Here is a 26,889-nt window from a genome sequence, read left to right as displayed (position 1 = left end):
GGACTACTCATTATATTCTTTTAGACACAAGACAAATATTCACACATAGATATGGTTTTAAACTCCCCTTGACCACAAGCAAGAGTTCAAAAGATTGAATATCAAGCAAGAATGCACCTTTAGTTATGTCAATTTTATTGGAAGGAGAGGTTATAGATGCAGTTTTAATACTACATTGTGAATTTATAAGACAGCAGATTAAAAAAAAAATTAAACACCAATGAACACTCTGTAAATTTGTGGTTTGGGACTCTATGAAGGCTTATTTAAGAGGACAAATAATAAGTTATACAGTTAAAAATAAAAAAAATGTCTGAAGTTAATCATTTGGAAAAAGAAATAACAAAGTTGGAAAAAGAATTACAGAATCAAATGAATGATGAGAAGTGAAGAATATTGGAATTTAAAAATTTGAAATTTAATGAAATACAAACATATAAAGTAGAGAGAGATACAAGGCGAACTTGACAAAAATATTACGAGTTGGGAGATAGAACAAAGTTTAATCATGGCAATTTAAGACAGAGCAATTATCAAGAACAATAATAGCCATAAAAGATGAATCGGGTCATCTTACTTATAAAACACAGAATATTAATGATGTTTTAATGAAATTTTATAAGAAATTATATCATACAGAATCTCTGAAGGATGAAGATAAAATAGATGAAATATATATCACAAATTATATTGGCAGAATTAAATATTGAGGAAAAGATTAAATTAACAAATTATTTTACTGTTACAGAATATTATGACATATTGATGTTTTTACCAAATGATAAGGCTCCAGGAGAAGATGGATTCTCTCCGGTGTTTTACAAAAAATCTATAAAGAGTTATGATTCCTATACTTATGGGATTGTTAGATCAAATGAATGACCTCTGTGATTTACCAGAGTTATTTAAAACAGCATTAATATGTTATTCCAAAAAAAGGGAAGGATGCTTTGCTTCCATCTTCATATAGACCAATATCATTATTGAATACAGATTATAACATTTTGTCTAAATTAATGGCTAATAGATTAGCTAACTGTTTACCTAACTTGATTAATATAGACTAAATATAGAATAGAAGATCAGCTGATAATATTGTTAAGTTTTTAAGTTTATTAAATGTGGCTCAAAAAAGAAAAAAATATCATCAGTAGCTTTGGTTTTAGATGCAGAAAAAGCGTTTGACAGATTAAAATGGGACTATTTATTTAAAGTATTGAAGGTTTTTTTGAATTCCAATAAATTTTATAAATTGGATAAGGGCATTATATAATCGCCCAAAGGCTAAAGTAGCTACAAATAGACAAATATCAAAACCTTTTTATTTGGAAAGATAATCTTGACAAGGTTGTCCATTATCATCAGAGCCAGCTCTTCAGCGCTTGACGTCCTGCTTTGCGGAAACTGCCAAAATGTTTGGCCTGGAAGTCAGCCTGAAGAAAACTGAGGTCCTCCATCAGCCAGCTCCCCACCATGACTACCAGCCCCCCCACATCTCCATCGGGCACACAAAACTCAAAAGGGTCAACCAGTTTACCTATCTCGGCTGCACCATTTCATCAGATGCAAGGATCGACAATGAGATAGACAACAGACTCGCCAAGGCAAATAGCGCCTTTGGAAGACTACACAAAAGAGTCTGGAAAAACAACCAACTGAAAAACCTCACAAAGATAAGCGTATACAGAGCCGTTGTCATACCCACACTCCTGTTCGGCTCCGAATCATGGGTCCTCTACCGGCACCACCTACGGCTCCTAGAACGCTTCCACCAGCGTTGTCTCCGCTCCATCCTCAACATCCATTGGACCGCTCACACCCCTAACGTCGAGGTACTCGAGATGGCAGAGGTCGACAGCATCGAGTCCACGCTGCTGAAGATCCAGCTGCGCTGGATGGGTCACGTCTCCAGAATGGAGGACCATCGCCTTCCCAAGATCGTATTATATGGCGAGCTCTCCACTGGCCACCGTGAAAGAGGTGCACCAAAGAAAAGGTACAAGGACTGCCTAAAGAAATCTCTTGGTGCCTGCCACATTGACCACCGCCAGTGGGCTGATAACGCCTCAAACCGTGCATCTTGGCGCCTCACAGTTTGGCGGGCAGCAGCCTCCTTTGAAGAAGACCGCAGAGCCCACCTCACTGACAAAAGGCAAAGGAGGAAAAACCCAACACCCAACCCCAACCAACCAATTTTCCCTTGCAACCGCTGCAATCGTGTCTGCCTGTCCCGCATCGGACTGGTCAGCCACAAACGAGCCTGCAGCTGACGTGGACTTTTTACCCCCTCCATAAATCTTCGTCCGCGAAGCCAAGCCAAAGAAGAAAGAGAAAGAAGATTTGCCCTGGCTATAGAACCTTTAGCACAGGTGATAAAAAGAGATAATGAGATTAAGGGCTTTAATGGGGTGATCCTACAAAAATTGGGGCCCTGCTCATACTCTGTTCTAGTGGGAGACAGACTGTGGAAACAACATATTGACCAATTGTGACCATTGTCTGACACTAAAGTCCACAAACTACCTCATGACCTGGAGGAGGTAGAACCAGATCTGCCGTTGTACCCTGCTACAGCAATTCAACCCCTTGGACCAAGTGAAGGAGGGGAGGAGACAGGTAGCCCAGAACTGTGACAAGCAGTCAAGTCAGCGAAAGTCAGCAGTCGCCGTCGACACGATTATCTATGGGTCCCACCCAGAACAGCCCCGTGCAAATACCGGTCCAGCATGCCACACCGAGGTGATCCAAGAGAGAAAAAAGACCACCCAAGTGCTTTAAGGACTATGTTCCAAATTTATTATTAAGTTCATTTCTGTACTGTATTATAATCACTCAGTATACGTACCCTAATTCTCACTAGTAGTCGTGGGCCCGATGTAGTAATGGTAGGGTTAAAGGGGGCCCATTCAACATTTATTGCACGGGGGGGGGGGAGGGTGAAAGAGTGTTGTGTATAAGCCCTCCCTACTGTACATCATGACACCCATTTTAGCATGTCACTCCTCCATATATTATATATATATCTATCTCTGTATGTCAGTAGCCATGTTAATCTGATGGTATTAAACAATGAGAAAGGCACTATGTCTCTGAGCCCTCATTGTGTAAGTGCTAACATGACAGGTATTAACACTGTTCAAGTGTTAAAACCAACCACATGTGATATTAACAAAACTTGGTAACACCTTGGAGTATGTTAACACAAGCGGTATAATTGATGGCTACACTCACGCAAAACACGCACACACTTTAAAAAAAAATCTATATTACACCTACAGCTAATGAATGAAGAAAACCACTGCAAGAGGCATGCAATTAAGCACATGGAGAACAAACTTACCTTGTACTTCAGGAACACCAGCCATACATGTTCAAATATTCTTTTGTGTTCCTGTTGATGAGAACATGGATATGTGTAAAACAATGCACAGAAATTGGTGGCTTGCTAAATGAAATGAACAAAATTCTAACAGAGCCAGATATACCGAACCCAAGAGGATGCTTCCCATGAGGATGCCTACGATAGGTAGTGATAGTCTTGGGTTCAGGGCAAGGCATTTAAGACTGAGACAAGGAGAAAGCTCTTGAGGGGAATTCTCTAACTCAGAAAGCCTGAAGAGGCCAAGTTGCTGAATAGGTTAAACATGGAAATACATTTCTAAATGCAAATAATGTCATCAAGAGACCTACAACAGTGGAATAGAGTACAGAGATAAATGATAAGTCGTGATTATCTTGAACAATGGAGAACTCAAAGGGCCAAATGGCCTACTCCTGCTTGGATTTTCTACAAATGGGACCAGTCTAAACCAGTGGTTTTCAACCTTTTATTTTCCACTCACATACTACATAGGTGCTTTGAGGTTAGTAAGGGATGACTTAAGGAGGTAGGTGGTCCACTCTAAACCAATAACATCCACCTGCTTCATTTCAGGAGACATTACAATGAGCCAAGTTCACATAACATTGTTGGAACACCCAGCATGACTGAATTTTGGATTATAACTCCAAGTACTCACTTCATTCTCACGACCTCCTGCCACAGAAGATACAATGATGGCTACCCTACTAATTCAAGGATAAACTACTCCAAATCAAAGAGGGTTCCACAATAATATGAAAAGTTGGGAGTAACAAACAAACGATTTTAAAAATGTTTAATGTCATCAGAATCCTTTACATATATGACCATTACTGCAATGCGTAATGCAGCAATGGAAATTTAATGAGTTCTGAAAATTGGTGAAGTCTACATCTAAATACATCAATATACAATTCTGCCTCAAGAACCAAGTGGTGTGATTGCTACTATCTTCTCATGCTTACTGAACTCTGGGTGTTGTTCTCAAAACAAAATTTTCCCCAGGGTTTACAATAGGGAGTTCTCATCATTTCACTTGAATCTAGCAATGATGGTCAGATGCACTCTTTTTTTTTTTTTAAATTTTTTATTTTTCACACCATAAATCACAATAGCTATGATATACACTTTTTCTTTTTCACACATTTACAGTGACTTTTTCTCCACCCCCTCCCTCCTCCCAAGCCACCCCCCCACCCCCCCCCCCTCATCCATTTTAGGTATACAATCTAGGTTGTATTAATTCAGTCAGACAATGTTGTCATTCAACAAAAATACACCAGAAATTCTACAGAGTCCATTCTTTTCTTTCCTTCTCCTTCCATCAACTTAGGTAATGTTTGTCCCCGGTAGGTTTTCGCTATTGTATTTAATGTAAGGCTCCCATACTTGTTCGAATATTTCAATATTATTTCTTAAACTATATGTTATTTTTTCTAATGGAATACATTTATTCATTTCTATATACCATTGTTGTATTTTCAAATTATCTTCCAATTTCCAGGTTGACATAATACATTTTTTTGCTACGGCTAGGGCTATCTTAACAAATCTTTTTTGTGCATCTTCCAAGTCAATTCCAAATTCTTTATTTTTTATGTTACTTAGGAGAAAGATCTCTGGATTCTTTGGTATATTGTTTTCTGTTATTTTATTTAATATCTGATTGAGATCATCCCAAAATTTTTCTACTCTCTCACATGTCCAGATTGCATGAATTGTTGTTCCCCTTTCTTTTTTACATCGAAAACATCTATCAGATACTGTTGGGTCCCATTTATTTAACTTTTGCAGTGTAATGTATAGTCTGTGTAACCAATTATATTGTATCATATGCAGCCTCGTATTTATTGTATTTCTCATCGTTCCAGAACATAATTTCTCCCATGTTTCCTTTTTTATCTTTATATTTAAATCTTGTTCCCATTTTTGTTTAGTTTTACCATTTGTTTCCTCATTCTCCTTTTCTTGCAGTTTAATATACATATTTGTTATAAATCTTTTGATTAACATTGTATCTGTAATCACATATTCAAGGTTACTTCCCTCTGGTAAACTCAAATTGCTTCCTAATTTATCTTTCAAGTAGGATCTCAGTTGGTAATATGCCAGCGCTGTATCTCCAGTTATATTGTTCTTATCTCTCATTGTTCAAAGGATAAGAATCTACTTCCTGAAAAACAATTTTCTATTCTTTTAATCCCTTTTTTTTCCCATTTTCTAAAGGAAAGGTTGTCTATTGTAAAAGGGAGTAGCTTATTTTGCGTCAATATTAGTTTTGGTAATTGATAATTTGTTTTATTTCTTTCTACATGAATCTTCTTCCATATATTGAGGAGATGGTGTAATACTGGAGAAGTTCTATGTTGTACCAATTTTTCGTCCCATTTATATAATATGTGTTCAGGTATCTTTTCCCCTATTTTATCTAATTCTAATCTCGTCCAGTCTGGTTTTTCCCTTGTTTGATAAAAATCTGATAGGTACCTTAATTGTGCGGCTCTATAATAATTTTTGAAGTTTGGCAATTGTAAGCCTCCTTGTTTATACCATTCTGTTAATTTATCTAGTGCTATCCTCGGTTTCCCCCCTCTCCATAAAAATTTCCTTATTATTTTCTTTAACTCTTTGAAGAATTTTTCTGTCAGTTGTATTGGCAATGCCTGAAATAAGTATAGTATCCTTGGAAAAATGTTCATTTTAATACAGTTTATCCTTCCTATCAGTGTTAGTGGTAGCTCTTTCCAATGCTCTAAATCGTCCTGTAATTTTTTCATTAGTGGATTGTAATTGAGTTTATATAATTGGCCTAGATTTTTGTTTATTTGTACACCTAGGTATCTTATTGCCTGCATTTGCCATCTGAATGGGGATTCCTTCTTAAATTTTGAGAAATCCGCGTTATTCATAGGCATTGCTTCTCTTTTATTTACGTTTATCTTGTATCCCGACACTTCTCCATATTCCTTCAATTTCTTATATAGTTCTTTTATTGATAGTTCTGGTTCTGTTAAGTACACTATCACATCATCCGCAAATAGACTGATTTTATATTCCCTGTCTTTTATTTTTATTCCTTTTATATTATTATCTATTCTTATCGATTCTGCTAGTGGTTCTATAGCTAGCGCAAATAATAATGGTGATAGTGGGCATCCCTGCCGCGTTGACCTGCTTAAGTTAAATTGCTTTGATACATGTCCATTTACTGTCACTTTCGCTAACGGTCCCTTATATAATGCTTTAATCCAATTAATATACTTCTCCGGTAAACTGAATTTTTGCAATACTTTGAACAAGTAATTCCATTCTACTCTGTCGAAGGCCTTCTCTGCGTCTAAAGCAACTGCTACTGCAGGTGCTTTATTTCCTTCTACTGCATGAATTAAGTTAATAAATTTACAAATATTGTCTGTTGTGCGTCTTTTTTTGATAAATCCAGTTTGGTCTAAATTTACCATTTTCGGTACCTGTTCTGCTAATCTGTTTGCTAATAGTTTAGCTATTATCTTATAATTTGTGTTTAGCAGAGATATTGGTCTATATGACGCTGGTGAGAGTGGATCTTTCCCTTGTTTTAGTATCACTGTAATTATTGCTGTTTTACATGAATCTGGTTGATTACATCCAGGAGGGGCGGTATTAATAGATCTTTAAATGTTTTGTAGAATTCTATTGGGAGTCCATCCTCTCCTGGTGTCTTATTATTTGGTAATTTTTTTATATCTCTTGTATTTCTACTGTTCCAAATGGTTCTGTTAATTTATTTTGTTCCTCTATTTGTAGTTTTGGTAGTTCAATTTTAGTCAAAAATTCATCTATTTTCCCTTCGTTTTCAGTTCAGTATAATTGTTCATAGAATTCTCTGTAGTTTTCCTTAATTTCTTTTGGATTATATGTAATTTGTTTGTCTTTTTTCCTTGTTGCCAATACCATTTTCTTAGTTTGCTCTGTCTTAAGCTGCCATGCTAAGATTTTGTGTGTTTTTTCACCTAGTTCATAATATTTCTGTTTTGTCTTCATTATATTCTTCTCCACCTTATATGTTTGTAATGTTTCATATTTTATTTTTTTATCCGCCAATTCTCTTCTTTTGGTTGTATCTTCCTTCATTGCTAATTTTTTTTCTATGTTTACTATTTCCCTTTCCAACTGCTCTGTTTCCTGATTACAGTCCTTCTTCATCTTGGTTGCATAACTTATTATTTGTCCTCTAATGAATGCTTTCATTGCGTCCCATAGTATAAACTTATCTTCCACTGATTCCGTATTTACTTCAAAGTACATTTTTAATTGTTTTTCAATAAATTCTCTAAAATCCTGTCTTTTAAGTAGCATGGGGTTTAATCTCCATCTATACATTCTTGGAGGGATGTCCTCTAGCTTTACTGTCAGTATTAAGGGTGAATGGTTCGATAGCATTCTCACTTTATATTCTGTTTTTCTTACTCTATCCTGCATATTAGCTGATAACAAAAATAGGTCTATTCTTGAGTATGTTTTATGTCTAGTCGAGTAGTATGAGTATTCCTTTTCTTTTGGGTTTTGTTTCCTCCATATGTCCACAAGTTTCATTTCTTGCATTGATTTAATTATAAATTTGGTTACTTTGTTCTTCCTGTTAATTTTTTTCCCCGTTTTATCCATATTTGGATCCAAATTCAGGTTGAAATCCCCTCCTATTAGTATGTTCCCTTGCGTATTAGCTACCTTCAAAAAGATATCTTGCATAAACTTTTGATCTTCTTCGTTAGGTGAATATATATTAAGTAGATTCCAAAGCTCCGAATATATCTGACATTTTATCATAACATATCTCCCTGCTGGATCTATTATTTCCTCTTCTATTTTAAATGGCACATTTTTGCTAATTAATATAGCCACTCCTCTTGCTTTTGAATTATACGATGCTGCTGTTACATGTCCTACCCAATCTCTCTTTAATTTCTTGTGCTCCAATTCAGTTAAGTGTGTTTCTTGGACAAATGCTATATCTATTTTTTCCTTTTTCAGTAAATTTAGTAGTTTCTTCCTTTTAATTTGGTTATGTATTCCATTAATATTTAAAGTCATATAGTTCAGCGTAGCCATTTTATATTTTGTTTATCTTCTCTTTCCGTTTTTCCATCAATACCTTTCCTCCTTTTCCATTTCTGTTTTCTTATTTTCAACTCTTTATCAGACAACATTCCTACAACATCCAACATTTTCCTTATTCTCCTATTTCTATCTTCTTTATCCCCAATCTCCCCTTCCCCTCCTGAGTTGTCCTTTATCCCTTGTCGGACAACCACATCTCCCCTCTCCAATTGGATTTGCGAATCCACTCGCAAGCGTCAACTGATTTTGCAGTGACCGCTCTTTTCCCCCACCCAGCACCCCCAGAAAAGATTTCACTTTTCATATGTCACAAAGGTCACTCTTTTAATTCCCTCCTTATTCTCTCTATTCCATTACCTTCCCTTATTAATTCTTGTCTATACTATCTATGTTTTCCTCTAATTACAGATACTTTCACGTATGCCCATTGTCTCTATTCACTCTTATACCTCTTTACCTGCATACATATCAATCGTGGTCATTTTTACCCTCATTACCCGTCTTCATCCCTCAGTCTATTTTTGTCTTTACCCACATACATATCAATCGTGATCATTTTTACTCTCATTACCCGTCTTCATCCCTCAGTCTATTTTTGTAATTGTTCTGCAAATTTTCGTGCTTCTTCTGGATCCGAGAACAGTCTGTTTTGTTGTCCTGGAATAAATATTTTCAATACCGCAGGATGCTTCAGTGTAAATTTATACCCTTTCTTCCATAAAATCGCCTTTGCTGTATTGAACTCTTTTCTCTTCTTTAGGAGTTCAAAACTTATATCTGGATAAATGAAGATTTTTTGCCCTTTATACTCCAGTGGTTTGTTGCCCTCTCTTACTTTTTCCATTGTCTTCTCCAGTACCTTTTCTCTTGTAGTATATCTTAGGAATTTTACTACAATAGATCTTGGTTTTTGTTGTGGTTGTGGTTTAGAGGCCAATGCTCTATGTGCCCTTTCTATTTCCATTTCTTGCTGTAGTTCTGGACATCCTAGGGTCTTAGGGATCCACTCTTTTATAAACTCCCTCATATTCTTGCCTTCTTCATCTTCCTTAAGGCCCACTATCTTTATGTTATTTCTTCTGTTATAATTTTCCATTATATCTATTTTTTGAGCTAGTAGTTCTTGTGTCTCTTTAGTTTTTTTATTAGATTCCTCCAATTTCTTTTTTAAGTCTTCTACCTCCATTTCTGCTGCTACTGCCCGTTCTTCCATCTTGTCCATTTTTTTCCCCATTTCTGTTAAGGTCATATCTATTTTATTCACTTTCTCTTCTGTGTTGTTTATTCTTCTTCTTAAATCATTGAATTCCTGTGTTTGCCATTCTTTAAATGACTCCATGTATCCTCTAACAAGAGCAAGTATATCCTTTACCTTGCCTTTCCCTTTATCTATTTCACTGTATTCTTCCTCTTCTTCTTCCTCTGGGTTGGCCATCTGTTGTTTCTTTGTTGCCCTTTCCTTCTCTTCTTTCTTGTTTTCATTGTTTTCTGTGGTCTCTTCTTGCTGCAGGTGTTCTGCAGCTGTCGTTGCCGGCTGTGGAGATCGACTCCCCAGCTGGTCCCCCCTCCCGTCGGTGTGTTTTTTTTCATGCGCGGTTGCGCACTTTTACTCGGCTCTGTGAGCCATTGTTGTAGTTCTTTTTCTACCGACCTGAGGTAGTGGGCTCCTCTCTCCACAGCGGGCCTCTTCGGACAGGTAAGGCCTTCACCTTTTTCCTCCGTTGTCTTCTCTTCCTCTATTCTTACCGTTGATTTTGATTTTTCTTCTTTTGTCTCCATCTTCTTTCCACCTTTATACTCACTTTTCTTTAACTTGTATTTCTGTGCCTTTGTATTTTCTCTTGTTTTTCCCGACTTTTCTGGAGAGGGCTGGAGTTCACCGTCCGGCCACTACTCCATCACGTGACTCCTCTCTCGGTCAGATGCACTCCTCATTAAACCCAACCCCCATCAAGCAGGGCTCACCCCAAGGCATCTTAACCCAGAGACTGAGGCAAGGTGTTGTTTGCATAAACCCTGAGTTTTCAATAACTCAAGGTTTATGGTCAGGTGCATTAAACTTCAATCCAGGCTTCACGATAGGATCCTCTCTGGGTGCTGCTTTAATCTAGGAATTATGGTAGGCTGCTCTCTCCATGAGGCATTAACCCAGGAGGGTGTACTGTCATTAAACTTCATAGAACTATAGAACACTGCAACACAGAAACAGGCCCCTTTGGCTGTTCTAGTCTGTGCCAAACAATTTTTTTTTGCCTAGTCCCATTGACCTGCACCAAGTCCATAAGCCTTCATACCTCTCCTATCCATGTATCTGTCCAAATTATTCTTAAATGTTAAAATTGAACCTGCATTCACCACCTCATCTGGCAGCTCATTCCACCCTCCACCATTCTCTGTCTGAAGAAGTTCTCCCTAAACTTTTCCCCTTTCACTCTTAATCCAGATTCTCTGGTTTACATCTCACCTGCCCTCAGTGGAAAATGCCTATCTTCATTTACTCTGTCTATCCCCTTCATAATTTTAAATACCATATCAAATCTCCCCTCATTCTTCTAAGGTCCAGGATGGATTAGGGAAGGGTTCAATATTAACTGACAGGTTACAGTAAGTTTCTATTCCCATCAAATTTCACTCATTGATTTCAGGGAACTCAGGCACTCAGACATCAAATGTTAGCCCATGAATTATAATGCAATGTTCTCCTCATTTACTATTCCAGGATGTTTTTCCCATTAAACATTAATTCTGGGTTCATGGCAGAACACTTCCCTTCTGCCCTAGGGTTATGATAGGGAACTTACAACATGTTCTTCTTCCCCATTCAAAGTTAACTTGTAGTGTGCTCTTCCCATGCACTCTCCCCAGGGTTTGAATTTAGATACTCTAACCATGAAACAAATCTGGAAATTCCATTCCTGGAGATATGGTGTGCTGCTCTCTCTATAATGTATTAATACTGCGCTGTCCCCATTTAATGTCCCAGGGATTATGGTGAGGTGCTCTCCTCCTAATACTACTCATGGCTTTTGTTATTGCATTCAAAACGCAGAAATGCTGGAGAAACTCAGCCAGTCTCGCAGCATCCATTAAGAGGTAAAGATATATTATTGACATTTTGGGCCTGAACCCTTCCTCAAAAAAAGCTTTTTGTTAATGCATGCTCTCCACCAGGAATTTTAATGCAAATTGTCTGGAATTCCCATACATTAAGAGCAAAGATATGTGCAATTTTCAAACTATACCTGGAGTTTTGCTGATTTGTGTTCTGCACTCTTCACTGCAAACAGAAAGAATTTGGTCTTAAATATCTTTAAGGACTCACACACAACATGTGTTCACACCACAACACTTGGATGTTTGTCATTTCAGAGAAATAAAGCATCATACATTTCAAATTAATTACAACTTCCTCACCTGCTATAATTAGGTCCTTTTCAATCTCTCTGCACCTTTAAATAGAGGGGAAAGACTGTTCAGCCCATCCCATCCTATACTCCCAGCTTTCCATCCACAAAAGGTAAAACTACAGATCTGTGCCCCATTGCTAAATGCACAGCAGAGCCCTGCCTGAGGCTTCTTCCTGCAACGTGCCTACCCAATTTGATTGTTCTTTGAAAAAGTACAACATTGCATCAGAAGTAAAACATTAAAGTTTCCAGACACCGTAGTTGAAGTAAAAAACACAATGCTGGAGAAAGTCAGCAGGTCGGTGTCCTTTATATAGCAAAGATAAAATTATATAATCAACCATATACCTTGATGAAGGGCTCAAACTCAAAACAATGGTAATGTAATTTTATCTTCACAATATAATGGACACTTTTTGACCTACTGAGCTTATCCAGGATTGTTTTTACAACATTGCATCAGTCCTGTGCTTCACAGATCCTCCTCTCTCCCTTAAACTGAAACAACCTTGAGCTGTAAAGGAAAATTTAACTATCTGTGCAGAGTAGAAAATTTGGGATTTATAATTAAATGTTTTTTTGTAATCTTGGGACATCCCATGGCTATTTGCTTCTTTTTCTTGTTAAGGGATAGTCACTGCTTTCATGTGGGAATTGAGACACCAAAGCTCCCTACACAGTGATAACTAATCAAATCATCTGTCTGTGCCATTGGTGAAGAGACAAATATTTGCCAAGGCATTGGGAAAAAATTCCTAGTTCCTCAGGTACCCTCTGAAGTGGTCTAATATCTTACTGGAAAGATTGCACCTCAACACTCTGTTGGTGCTGCATACATCAGTCGAGATTCCCTGCTCTGGTTTCCCATGTGGAATTCAACTGATGACCTTTGATCATGCAAAAATGCTTCATGGAATCATAGCACTCCATTAACCTGTCCTGGAAAAATATGCAAAGGATTTGGAACTGACCCTCAGTGCTGGACTTTGAAGAGTTTAGCATTCCAATGGTGAGAGATAACTGGTTCTCCCATAGAGGATTGAGTCTGTGTAATTCTCTGCCCAACAAAGCAATGAAGGCTTCCTAACTGATACATTCTATAACAGTTAAATACATTTTTGAATAGTAGTGGAAAATTAGGGGTCATAGCAGTGATGCTGACATCAGACATGAACTTACTGAATGTTAGAAGGGCTTGATACCAACCTCTGCTCCTATTCTTATGTTCATGTTATGTCCTGACATTCCATATCCTTTACCCAAGATATATTCCACAAAGCCCAGCTCTGACTGGTGTCTGCTGATGCCTTGCACTGGGAATGTAAATATTCAAAGACAGTTCCTTCACATTCCATTTAGCTAATTCAGACACAGTTCTCAGCAAAGAAATAGACATTTCAGGCCATCTGCCTATGCTGACCATGCTAGCCCCATGGAGACAAGTTCATTCACAGGCCAAGTACTGAGATTTAAGGGCAAAGTGCAAATTCCAGAATCTGAGGGGAGATGTTGCAGCTCATGTGCTGAAGGGGTTCTCACAGTGCCATTTGGGAGAGAGTTCCAGGATTTGAATGAAGGCCTGGTGATGGAATGTGACTGGGAGAGGAGAACCTGCAGAGAATTGTGTTCTGTTGCATCTGCTTCTCTTTGTTTGGTGATGGGTCAGGGAGATGCCATTCAAGCTTTGGAAAGTCACAGCAGCGGCCTTTGCAAAAACCTCTGCTGACTTGGCCAGAGACAAGTGATTAACAACAGGCTAAAATTTAAACTTTTCACATTTATATGCCTGGCTCTATTAACCATATATCAGCAGTCTTATACCAAGAGCAAACCAATTTGGGCCCCCTTATGTTGTGAAATAGCAAAGTGACAGTACGGCTTAGAAGCCCAGTTGTAAGGTGTGTGGGTAAGAGGAGTGAGGGCTCATTCTGGTCATGCACCTGGGTGAATTATTGGGGTTCACTCAGTGTAACTTGCACATTTCAATGGGTAGTGAGATAGATTCTTTAATACACGTGCAGTGCCTGTAGATCAGGGAAGGGGTGGTTTAAACCCTCAGTAGTTCGGATACCTTCTATAGGTGGTTGTATCTCAGGTAACCAGCATGCCAGCAAGATCGATTTGCAAGAGGACACGCTGACACCTATTTTGCACTTGTTTCCTGGTGCGTTAAAAAATTCCAGTTTTATTCGTAACACAGATATGTCACTTCTTGAACCCTTTAAATCTGTTACCTGTATCCTCACCACCATACCCATCCTTTGTAACATACTCACTTTTTTGCTTCACCAGGAAATTCCTAAGTTCATTCTGTCCTGTTGGCATGTGAATCGAGGACAAAAGGCTAAATATGTTTTGCTGATAAACAGGAAGCACAGCCTAAATGAAGAGGACAGCAAAATGATCAAGTGCAATGGTGGAAGTGAGCAGTTGGAACAGAGTGAAATGCTAGGTGTGAAACTTTACCCCCTTCGCCTTCTGCATGACTCTTGGTATGATATTAGCAATACAGGCCATGGTGAAATAACGAACATCAGCGTACTTCAAATATTCCAGAAAACAGGAGATCGGGGACGAGGCATCTTTTTCCACCTGAAGCAAGTGTTTCACAAGTAACTGGAAGATAGAGAGTTATAAGTTGAGATAAAACTTGCAGTTGGAAACAATTAAATAAGCTATCCGAGAGCCCTAGAGAGATACAGCATCGAGTCTGTGCCAACTATCAAACACTTACTGACACTAATCCTACCTGAATCCATTTCATTCTTCCTACATTTCCATCAATTCCTCCCAGATTTCACAACTCATTTAGACAAAAGGTACAATTTACAATTAACATACCCACCCATACTTTGGAATGTGAGAGGAAACCACATGATCAGAGAGAAAACATGCAAACTCCTCACAGACACTGCCAGAGGTTAGGATAGAACACAAGTCTCTGAAGCCAAGAGGCAATGGCACTAACCGCTGCATTATGGAGTAGCCTACTGTTTCACTACACTTTATTTATATATTGCCTGTGACCTCGCAAGATATCACGTGACTCTACAAAGGGAAGGAAGAAATAGATGGCAAATGTACCCATTCATTGCCAAGTCTTACAGCTCCCATCATTTAAAATAACTTGCATTTATGTAGCATCTTTAATGCAGCAAAATGCCACAAGGCACCCACAGGAACTTTAATAAATTAAATTCTACAATTTAAATTAAATTAAAGTCAAACAAGATGATATTACTAGAGGTGATCACAGGTTTCAAATGGGTAGAGCCTGTCCATAGACAAAGGCAAGATGGAGAAGTTTAGGTAGGCATGTCTGGGTCTTGGAGCCAGCTGAAGATGCAAGTACCACTGGTGAAGTAATGAAAATGGGTGCACACAAGGTTGGGCAGGTGGTAGAGGTTTAGGGTTGGAGAATGTAGGGGAAGGACTCAGGTAGCTTTGTGTACACGGAGCCCCTCAAACTCCACTATCTGGTAAGAGTGACATGCAGTGTCATCCACCTTCACTGAACACAGATTAACTATCATGCACGAGATAAGACAGTTCCCAAGAAGGAATGCAATTCATCACGTTCTTCCTTCAACCATTCACCACTTTGAAAAAAGCTAGCACAAACCAACAGTGTTTAATCCTGGCTGTCTGCACCCTGCTTACCCCAAACACCAAACCCATCCAGGACACATCTCTGCTTTATAGAGTCTCAACATTTCATCCTGCTCCTGTATGCTATTCCTCCCAAAATCAATGCCAACATTACATTCACCTTCTTCACCACCGACTCAACCTGGAGGTTAACCTGCACAACGATTACCAAGTCACTTTGCACCTCTGAATTTTGAAAATTTTCCCCATCTAAATAATAATCTGCTCGTCTATTTCTTATACAAAAGTTCATGACCATACACTTTCCAACATTGTATTTCATCTGCCACCTCTTTCCCCATTCTAATCTATCCAAGTCTCTCTGCAGCCTTCTGGTATCCTCAGCACCACCCACACTCTATTACCTACCGGTATTTTGATATTGTCTGAAAATTTAGTCACAAAGCCATCTATTCCATAATTCAAATCATTTATATACAAAGTAAAAAGCGACCCCATCACCAACTCCTGCAGAACACCCCAAATAGATCATTTTATTCCTATTCTGTTTCCTGCTTATCTGCCAGTGCTCTACTTATATACATAATAAACTCAAATTACAGATAGAAATCTACCATCTTCACCCAGACCAATCTATATGTGACTGCAGACCTGCCAATGTTCCCAACTCTTGACCCCTGAAATAATCCAGCAAGTCACTCAGTCAAGGGCATTAGGGATAGACTATAAATGCTAGCAATGCCAGTGACACCCATAACCCCCCCCCCCGCCCCAAAACAAAATGGTATAAAGCCACAATAGTATTGAATATAGAGGTAGTGTGAATGGCTGAATGGACCATTCCAGCTCCCATTTCTCTATGTTTTGAAGCACCCAACAAAATACCTCCCCTCAATAACAAACCCCCAAACCTAACATTCAAACTCACATCAGAATCATAACTTACATTCAGCAACTCTGAAGGGAAGATGGAAGGATCACTGAGATCACACTGGACAAGAGGTTTCCTTCCTTCAGTCTGAACAAAATTCATCAGGGTGTGCAGAGCCTGTTCCTGGAAGGAAAAGGCATAACTTCAATCCCACCAAAATGCAAATACATAGTCAGGGCAGAGCTTGAATCATCAACCTGATGTCATTCATAACCATTGCAGAGGGAGGGGACACAAACATCTCTTCAGCCCCCCACTAATGATAAAAGGCAATGTTTAATTAAAAACTTTAGACCATTCTCACAGAACAGATTTTCCAGACTCATGCACCTCCTCAAATCCAAAAGCACATCTCTGTAATTCTGCACTTTGCACTGTTTTATTTATTGTATGATGTAGAAGGTGTCTAACTGGTGCCTTTATCACTGCATCTTGGTCCAATAAAGTTGAACCCACTGAGATCTTCCAGCATTTATTTGTGACAGTGGAATAACTGAAATAATGAACAAGGTAAGATCAGATTTACTTGCTTGCCAAATTACTTTGCAAGGGTAGGCCAGTGGGATTTGAAAAGAAGAGTGAACGCTAAATTAGAGCACAGCAGGAAACATCACATCACACAGCACCTCACCTGCACCTCCTCACACTCATGGGTCAACAGATCAAGGAGCTGCTTGACACAAGCGCGATATCGGTGCCTCATCCAGATCTTGTATTTTTCCTCTACACTGTAATCATCTGAAATTAGATGAACAGATCCGTTATTTCTGCAGTTTTCAATCTTACTTAGTAATTCAGAAAAAAAATTCTCCATTCACACCCAACAAAACACATGTGAAAGGTGGTCTAAGTAGATGTCACAGCCAATTTGTGCACTGCAAGCTCAAATGAAGCACTGTGTCAACAACCTGCCAATTTGTTCTACTGAAACTGAGGGCCCAGAACACCTCAAAGAATGAGCTGCTCTTCTAATCAGTAATACAAGAGAAAAATAGTCAATATAAAGACAACATCTAGCCACCCTGCAACATCTCCAATTGCTCCTCCAACAAAGCAGACACCTTCCAACAGAGCGCCTGGCACATATTAGTTCCTTCAATCCTGCTCCTCAAACTATACGGAGTTGCTTCAGTCAATGCAGCTAAGCAGAGAGCACGGGAAGCAGAGTCACAGCACACCACCCAGTCTGACTGTTCTCTGGACTACACAGGCTTTACACGGCTTGTAAATGGAGCCCACGGTGGTTTTATTTTAAAATCCCATGACCCAGGGTCTGGTCCCAATTTGGCGATGCCCACGATTGGCAGCAGCCACGAGGGGTTACAGGCTCCTGGGAAGCAAAAAAAGAGACCATCCCCTGTTCGAGAAGGAGAAGCAGAGATGACCCACAGGACAGTGACCATGGTGGCGGACCAGCAAGGGGCCCCAAGGCTGGAACACACAGGCAGCAGGCGATTGGTGACAAGAGAAGGAACCCTTGCTGGCTCTGGACTGCTGGCGACTACGGATGAGGGATTCACACTGGGCTGTGGACTGCTGGAGACTGGCTTAAGAACTAGGATGAAAGAGGGTGCTAAGGCCGGTGAAGAGTTCATGTTTGTGTCAGAGGTTCTGATCTGGAGCTAGGGCTGTTGATGGTTTGGACTGGACTTGGTGTGGCTGCAGGAGAATTGGAGGTGAATCCATGGACACACAGTGACTCCGGGGACTTTTTTGCTTCTCTTTGACTAACTTTAAGAGGTGTTTCAGGCAAATTTCATGCACTATTGGATTGTCTTTATATCATTACAATAAATTGAATCTTGAATCTCAGTGATGCCTTCTGAGAGCAGAACACATGCAACTCTCTCAGTACATCACATGCAAGTTCTCTACAAAGGCAATTACAATGATACTTGATTTTCACTGGTAGTTGGACACACTCCCCAGCAATGGGCAGAACAATAAGATGAATACTTTTCACATAATGCAAGTACAAAATACAGCAGATAGAGGAAATCCAAAGTAAAAACTCCCAATCTAGCAATACCCCTCTTTTAAAACCCTCAATGAAAATCAACATAAAATTGTAAATGCTGGAAATCTGAAACAGTGACACGAAGAGCTGGAAATATTCACCATATCAAGCAGTGCCTGAAGAAAGAACAACATTGATATTTCAGACCCTTCAGCAGAAACAATGCGAGCAAACAAAACATTCCAATGAATGATCACCCAACTGAAACATTAGGCCATTTCATGTCAGGCCACCACCAGGAGGTTGGCTACAAGAGCGGATCAAAAACTTAAAACTTACCTTTCAGACAGCAGCCCTAAAAGGCTGCTCCAGCATCGCTTTCATATCCAGAGGCGCTTCGTAGCACCCTCCAGAAGCGATGGAGGTTGGGCGGCTGCTGCCATAGTGCCACCAATCATAAATACGTGACAGAGCAATGGCCATCTTCCCTACCTATAATCCCCCACACAGCTGGAACTGCTCTGTGTTTCCCAGAACAGTTTCCAGCTGCATGGGGGTTTATGGGTAGGGAAATCGACCATTGCTCTGTCGCATTTTGAGCCGCAGAGAGCGGCCCAATTAGGCTGTCACAGTCCACACCGGCTGCTCCCTGATGGCCCCGACAGCCACCCCTGCCTTGAGTGGGTCATGGAGGGAAAGGGGTGAATGGGGAGATGCCCACGATTGGCAGCAGGGCTGAAGGCGTCATCAGCCCGCCCCTAACCAGCTGCACATTCATGTCAGGCGACGGAACACAGTGCTCCTACGATTATCCTTCCCCAAGAAGGGTTGGAATCAGCGTCATCCACGGTGCATTCAGAGAGGTAAGTCTTTAGAAGTAAGGGCGAAGAACCTCCGTCTTTACACACTGGTGTTCTCCCTGCTTGAAAATGCCTATTAACTCCATTTCTTTCTCCACAGATACTGCCTGACTGAGTGCTTTATTTCAGATTGTCATTTTGGATTTTGAATTCCCTGTTTTCACCACCCTCAATGCCCCACCTTCCAGCTCTATAACCTTTCAAAATCACGGTAATCCTCTGAGTCAGCTTCCAACAAATTTAAATCCCTGCCATCAGGGTACCTGTTTTCAGTAGGGACATAAATAGGCAGACCAAAAGTTCCAGGGGTCTCTTTGCAAACCAATGGTCTGTGTCTCTACATCAAGGCGGCCAATCTCCACTGATTGTGTAAACAGAGAAATCCAGCGGGACAGTGCAAGAATCCCAACATCTCTGCTCAGATGAACCCTTACCTGACATAGCCCTATCTTCCCCAGGCAACTGGCCAACAAAAAGATCTCCTCGCTGAAGCAAGGTGCAAAATAACCGGCCACAGATCTTGATGGTTTCAAGGATTTCAGCCTCCTGCTCAGCCTAATAAAAGAACACATATTTATCAATGTCATTAGTGGTCCTCACTCAGTCTCCACATCTTAAATTCGATTGACACCAAGTAATAGCTTATGTTCACTGCTCAAAAAAGGACTTCAATGGTAAAGAAATTACTAATCTAGACAGAATCCAATAGGCAGTGCATAGATTAAAAAAACAATGCTGGAGAAAATCAGCAGGTCAAACAGTGTACTTTATGCAGCAAAAATAAAGATACAAAACCATTGTTTCAGGCTTGAGGTCTTCATCAAGATGTGTACAAAATGTAGGAAGGTGCCCAAGGCAGTGTATAGGAACTATTTCAGAGACAATCCCATGGCAGAAAGAGACAACACTGAGAGCAGCTGATGGGGTTTTAATGGTTGTCCTTTAGCTATGTGGTTATCACAACTTAAACTGTGCTTTTTAAATTACAGACTAGTAAGCAAATTCAAATTCCATTGCTGCCATGATAGGATTCCTGCTTGGATCTCCATTGTTAATCCTGGCATCTGGGTAATTTAACTGCCTTATTACTGTGCCTGGCCAAACACACATGGACAAATCAGCCGCCAGGTGCGAAGGATGAACAATGGTGAAGCAGCAGCTCTGGAATAGCAGTACTTTAGACTAGGAGGAGGAGTCGGAAGGAGATAAAGATAGTATGAAGGAGAGGGGGCTGGTAAGAAGAAAAGAGGAGGACAAGCCATGTCTGAAGATTACAAGGAGTCATCACCTTCAGATGTCCCTAAGGGTCAAGAGATTGCTCTTGTTGCATGGAACCCATGGGGATTAATGGAGATGATGTGGGTCAGGCAGCAATGGAGATTCAAATGGGGAGGCTATTCTTGTTAGGCTGCCATTTGTACTAAAGTTTGGCAGATGGGTTTCAACACCATTGAGAAGCTCTTTCTGAAAGGAGTGAGCAATAGGCCAGGGTTCCCTGGAGCTGGTGACTCCTCCCCTCTCCCCCCACCCCCCCCCCAACTTTGAGCATATTCTTCAATCTTTTCCTCAACCAATTCAGCAATATCTGCATACAACAGGTTAGATCAGGTGATTTGGGAGTCTGCTAATCCTGAAGACTCTGGCCTGGCAGAGGGCCCAATGGAAATTTATTTATCTTGCCTGTGGATCTGTAGGATTTTGGGGTCAAAGTAGGTAGTCCTCATGAAAGGGAGCAATGATCACTGCAGATGAACTAACCAGGAGGTTTTTGTGCATGGCATGAAGTCCTGATCTTCAGTCATTTCCTCAAATGCCCAAAGGTTTTCCGAGTGCACTGATAGTGGAGCTGAATTTTATCATCACTGTCCATTTTCACTGAAATGGCTCCCAATATACCCAGGGTCTCATTGGGGACTTCACATGCAAAGTCCTTCCTCTCAATTCAGTGAGATCAGATGCTAAATCTGGATATATAGTTAGTATGGCAGCTCACTTACTGAGGTCAGGACTCAATTGGTTCTGGAGTTGGCTATAGCTTGACAGTTTCTCACTGCCTTGTAGGGTGCCTCCTCTCCAGCATCAGTTAGAAAGACTGAGAAATGTTTTGAGCACAAGCACTGCCTTGCTGGACCCCACCTTGTACTGACAGCAGGTCCATTGGACACCCATTAGGTGCTTTCAAGCTGCCCTGTAAAATGGGGTTAGTGCCCCACTCACAAGGCAGCTTGAAAGGATCCGACTCAGTCAGCGTTGTCCAAAGTCAACTGGGTCCCTGCGCTACCTCGGAGGTAGTCAGGGAACCCAGTTAAACTCACCCAGGACACATCCACCGGCAGCTTGAACAGCAAAATGGCCAACCTGGTCACAGCTGAAGTGTCTGCAGTGATCGAGGGAGAGAGGGGTGGCTGCCAGGGTCCAGGGTGGAGAAAAAGGAGGGGGGGTCGTTGCCACGTGGGGGGAGAGAGGGGAGGGTGACAATGGGGGGGGGGGAAGTGAGGTTGCTGCATGGGGGGAGAGTGCCCCGACCACCAGGGGCAGAGGGGCCCGCTGGGGCAGAGGGGCCCGCTGGGGCAGAGGGGCCCGCTGGGGCAGAGGGGCCCGCTGGGGCAGAGGGGCCCGCTGGGGCAGAGGGGCCCGCTGGGGCAGAGGGGCCCGCTGGGGCAGAGGGGCCCGCTGGGGCAGAGGGGCCCGCTGGGGCAGAGGGGGCCGCTGGGGCAGAGGGGCCCGCTGGGGCAGAGGGCCGCTGGGCAGAGGGGCCCGCTGGGGCAGAGGGGCCCGCTGGGGCAGAGGGGCCCGCTGGGGCAGAGGGGCCCGCTGGGGCAGAGGGGCCCGCTGGGGCAGAGGGGCCCGCTGGGGCAGAGGGGCCCGCTGGGGCAGAGGGGCCCGCTGGGGCAGAGGGGCCCGCTGGGGCAGAGGGGCCCGCTGGGGCAGAGGGGCCCCGCTGGGGCAGAGGGGCCCGCTGGGGCAGAGGGGCCCGCTGGGCAGAGGGGGCCCGCTGGGGCAGAGGGGCCCGCTGGGGCAGAGGGGCCCGCTGGGGCAGAGGGGCCCGCTGGGGCAGAGGGGCCCGCTGGGGCAGAGGGGCCCGCTGGGGCAGAGGGGGCCCGCTGGGGCAGAGGGGCCCGCTGGGGCAGAGGGGCCCGCTGGGGCAGAGGGGCCCGCTGGGGCAGAGGGGCCCGCTGGGGCAGAGGGGCCCGCTGGGGCAGAGGGGCCCGCTGGGGCAGAGGGGCCCGCTGGGGCAGAGGGGCCCGCTGGGGCAGAGGGGCCCGCTGGGGCAGAGGGGCCCGCTGGGGCAGAGGGGCCCGCTGGGGCAGAGGGGCCCGCTGGGGCAGAGGGGCCCGCTGGGGCAGAGGGGCCCGCTGGGGCAGAGGGGCCCGCTGGGGCAGAGGGGCCCGCTGGGGCAGAGGGGCCCGCTGGGGCAGAGGGGCCCGCTGGGGCAGAGGGGCCGCTGGGGCAGAGGGGCCCGCTGGGGCAGAGGGGCCCGCTGGGGCAGAGGGGCCCGCTGGGGCAGAGGGGCCCGCTGGGGCAGAGGGGCCCGCTGGGGCAGAGGGGCCCGCTGGGGCAGAGGGGCCCGCTGGGGCAGAGGGGCCCGCTGGGGCAGAGGGGCCCGCTGGGGCAGAGGGGCCCGCTGGGGCAGAGGGGCCCGCTGGGGCAGAGGGGCCGCTGGGGCAGAGGGGCCCGCTGGGGCAGAGGGGCCCGCTGGGGCAGAGGGGCCCGCTGGGGCAGAGGGGCCCGCTGGGGCAGAGGGGCCCGCTGGGGGCAGAGGGGCCCGCTGGGGCAGAGGGGCCCGCTGGGGCAGAGGGGCCCGCTGGGGCAGAGGGGCCCGCTGGGGCAGAGGGGCCCGCTGGGGCAGAGGGGCCCGCTGGGGCAGAGGGGCCCGCTGGGGCAGAGGGGGCCCGCTGGGGCAGAGGGGCCCGCTGGGGCAGAGGGGCCCGCTGGGGCAGAGGGGGCCCGCTGGGGCAGAGGGGCCCGCTGGGGCAGAGGGGCCCGCTGGGGCAGAGGGGCCCGCTGGGGCAGAGGGGCCCGCTGGGGCAGAGGGGCCCGCTGGGGCAGAGGGGCCCGCTGGGGCAGAGGGGTCCGCTATCTTAGGGGTGGGAGGGGGGGGAGACAGCTGGTGGGAGGGGGGGGAGACAGCTGGTGGGAGGGGGGGGAGACAGCTGGTGGGAGGGGGGGGAGACAGCTGGTGGGAGGGGGGGGAGACAGCTGGTGGGAGGGGGGGGAGACAGCTGGTGGGAGGGGGGGGAGACAGCTGGTGGGAGGGGGGGAGACAGCTGGTGGGAGGGGGGGGAGACAGCTGGTGGGAGGGGGGGGAGACAGCTGGTGGGAGGGGGGGGGAGACAGCTGGTGGGAGGGGGGAGACAGCTGGTGGGAGGGGGGGAGACAGCTGGTGGGAGGGGGGGGAGACAGCTGGTGGGAGGGGGGGGAGACAGCTGGTGGGAGGGGGGGGAGACAGCTGGTGGGAGGGGGGGAGACAGCTGGTGGGAGGGGGAGACAGCTGGTGGGAGGGGGTGGAGACAGCTGGTGGGGGGGGGGAGACAGCTGGTGGGAGGGGGGGAGACAGCTGGTGGGAGGGGTGGTCAGCTGGTGGGAGGGGGGGACAGCTGGTGGGGGGGGGACTGCTGGTGGGGGTGGGACTGCTGGAGGGAGGGGGGGGACAGGGGAGACGAGTTTGCGTGACGCGCCACTTACTGCATCATGAGGGGGGCGGGGTCCCCCTTAAATCGCCGGGTTGCCGATTTACTGGGGCTATCCCCGCGAGACACCCTTGCCCCACTAATCGCACCTGGGTCCCAGCAGGCTACACGGGTGCTGCAGCTGGCAAGCACCTAGTGATTAGGACCTCCCACCACACCGGGTAAACGCCTCTCCCTCTTTCCCTCCCGCCCCTCCGCGCGCGGCGCTCTCTCAGCCACGCCTGCGTCTCCCCGCGCGGCGCTCCCTCAGCTGCCGCCACGCCGCGTGCTGCCAGCCTGAGGCGCCGAGCTCGCAGTGGACACGGGGCCGTGCTGCCTTCCCCGCTCCCCGGCCGCCTCTCCCACCTCCAGCCCCTCCAGGATGTCAAGCACTGTGTTGGCGTTCGTCCTGCTGCACAGCACCATCCGCAGGCGGTTCTGTCGCAACCTCCGGCCAGTCATCGCCATTGCCCTCGCCGGCGTCGCCATCTTCTCCCTCACGTGACCAAACCAACCAATCAGAGGGCGAGCGGGGGGGGAGAGCTGCATCCCGCCCCGCCCCCTTAAAGGGGCAGTCCCCACCCCTTTTGTGTGATGGAGAAACTCAGTAGGTCACGCAGCATCCATGGGAAGTGAAGGGAACTCAACAGAGGCTGAATTAATGACGTCGAGGGGAAGACCCTTATCTTATTCAGATTAACTTTACTTCCTACATTCTATTATCTCTTATCCTATTCATACTGGTTTTAGCTGCAACCGTGTCTGCCTGTCCCGCATCGGACTTGTCAGCCACAAACGAGCCTGCAGCTGACGTGGATATATACCCCTCCATAAATCTTCGTCTGCGAAGCCAAGCCAAAGATATCTATACTAGCTTTCTTCATCTCTCATATTTTCATATTAGTTTTGCTCATCTCTCACAATCCTCACTTTTCTTTTAGCTACACTTCGTGAATTCTCAACTGGAATGTAACTTGGTCTTTTTCCCAGCGAGTCAGTAAACAAACTGCAGTCTCAGCATCATCAGACAGAATTTGGGAAACATACATCCTTTGGGTTATAGTGATCTGACGAGGGGTCCATTGAATTAAAGACACAAGTCTTTAGGCAGGGGAGCACCATAATGGCCAGAATAGTGAGTCCAGCTGCTATAAGGGCTGTGGGTATCAGACTCCAGTTACCAATAAAAAGTCTAGTCTATCCCACACCGGACCGAGGTTGCCAAGTCTGAACCTGGGCATGGGAAGATTTCGAACTCCTGAAGAAGTGTCTTTAACCGACTGACCGTTGTGAGCATTGTCATTAACCAGTCTTTCACAAACGCTGCCTTCAGCAGCCAATGAGTAATCGAGAGCCAGGCGGTTTTGTTGAACTGTGACTCGTATCTGTCGTCTTTCTTCAGCCCATAAATTCAGGGCCATCGCTGTCTGTTCAGTGATGATCTCCGAGGCTGCCTGGAGTCTGAATGAACGATTTTAAATGCCAAGCAGCTGTGGTGTTCTGGAGCAGCTTACGTCGTTTACAACTGGAACACCCCTTACAGTGGTGGTCCTTAACATTCCGAATGTCTATGTGACCCAAAGGATGATTTACAGGAGACGAAACCAAGTTGGGGAGGGGTGTTTCTTGTCACTTAACCTGTGAGTTGCAGCTTTTGTCTGCAAACATTAGCATAAGTATCACTGAACCTGTGAGTTGCAGCCTGTCTGTGAACATTAGCATATGTATTCACTCTATCTCTGCTACATGTATCCTGACTAACATCTGTCTGTCATTGTCCCACCATCTTCTTTGTGTTATCTCTTTAAAACTCCTCTTTTTAATATCTGTAGAGGCCGGAATACAAACCAAGTCTACTCCCCTAGGGCCGTTCTGTTCCCTTGGTTCATGTTGGGATCCTATATTAACCCATACTAAATAAGGTACCCCACTATGACTATACTCTATACCTGCGCCCTGTCTACATTCTAAAGGTAAATAATTGTCACTTCTGCTGCCCCTGTTCCAGGAGGACTTAATACATTGTGAGCAATTTGGTGATTTCCCAAAAATTGGGAACCAACAAGTAAACAAAACAGCAAATGGTAAAAACAACATTACAGCACTTTTTCCCGGCGTAGTGTAACTTTCAGATCAGAAGGATGAAGGACTGCACGCCAGGTGGAGGGTAGATTATCAATGTCTTTAGTCCGTGGATCAGCAGCTTGTTTAATTCATTCTATGTGAGTCCACCCCTTTTCTTTCATTCACACTGCAGTATCTGTAATCAAAAGTACACAATACGGGCCATCCCAGACAGGTTTTAGTTGGTGATCTTGCCATGCTTTTACATATACCCAATCACCAGATTTAATAAAATGAATAGGATGCTCCAGGGGTGGGTTTTGAGCTAATAAACCCTTCTGTTTTAATTCATATAGAGAGGCAGAAAGTCCCTTTAAATATTTGGATATGTACTGGTCGTTAGCCTCAGGGGTAGGGGTATTAAAAGGTGACATACAAGGTTTGAGTATACCATCTTTCATCAACTGGTCAATTACTGGCTGCAGCCCTTTTCGGCCAGCCATCGGAATTGGCTAATTACTTGCTCAAGAATATCTAACACTCCTCTATTGCCTCTTTTTGCCCATACTCCAGGATTTATTAGTTCCCGATCCTCCTCGGTTAATACATACAATTGAACCCCGATACCTGATTCCTGTGGTCTGATGCCGATAGCCAATTGGTCCTGTAAATTTCGTCCTAACAAACAAACTCCAGCTTGGGGAACTAGTAGAATGTTCTCCGTTACTATCTTCTCTCCCATTTGTATTCCTACATCCCTTAATACAGGGACTGTAAAATCTCTTCCTCCTACTCCCGAAATCATCACTGTCCCCTCTATCTTAACACCCTCGGGTGGTTGTAAAATACTAGACCAGGCTGCCCCAGAATCTACTAAAAAAGTCATCTTGTCACTGTGGGGTCCTATGCTTAAATTTACCAATGATTCTC

At 44.3% G+C, this 26,889-nt stretch overlaps 1 protein-coding gene across 2 annotated transcripts in view; it reads right to left on the bottom strand.

The window, feature by feature from the left end:
* The window catches only part of noc4l (nucleolar complex associated 4 homolog), a 37,749-nt gene extending 13,329 nt beyond the window's left edge, over positions 1-24,420 (bottom strand). Inside the window, exons 1-8 of one of the 2 annotated variants that reach the window (XM_069932516.1) lie at positions 24,262-24,420; positions 19,660-19,780; positions 17,040-17,146; positions 16,424-16,531; positions 14,335-14,484; positions 14,145-14,247; positions 11,704-11,738; positions 3,341-3,391 (exon numbers count right to left, since the gene is read on the bottom strand). In XM_069932516.1, the coding sequence (XP_069788617.1) occupies positions 3,341-3,391; positions 11,704-11,738; positions 14,145-14,247; positions 14,335-14,484; positions 16,424-16,531; positions 17,040-17,146; positions 19,660-19,780; positions 24,262-24,384 (798 nt within the window). In that variant the 5' untranslated portion in view covers positions 24,385-24,420. Of the gene's footprint in view, positions 1-3,340; positions 3,392-11,703; positions 11,739-14,144; positions 14,248-14,334; positions 14,485-16,423; positions 16,532-17,039; positions 17,147-19,659; positions 19,781-23,911; positions 24,069-24,261 lie in introns of those variants that run through there. The other variant, XM_069932517.1, reaches the window with a different exon arrangement.
* Between the last annotated feature and the right edge of the window lie 2,469 nt (positions 24,421-26,889).

The sequence above is a fragment of the Narcine bancroftii genome, chromosome 4 (assembly GCF_036971445.1).
Source record: "Narcine bancroftii isolate sNarBan1 chromosome 4, sNarBan1.hap1, whole genome shotgun sequence".
Lineage (NCBI taxonomy): Eukaryota > Metazoa > Chordata > Chondrichthyes > Torpediniformes > Narcinidae > Narcine > Narcine bancroftii.
The sequence above is the reverse complement of the archived record's forward strand: the minus strand, read 5'-3'. Positions and strand labels throughout refer to the sequence as shown.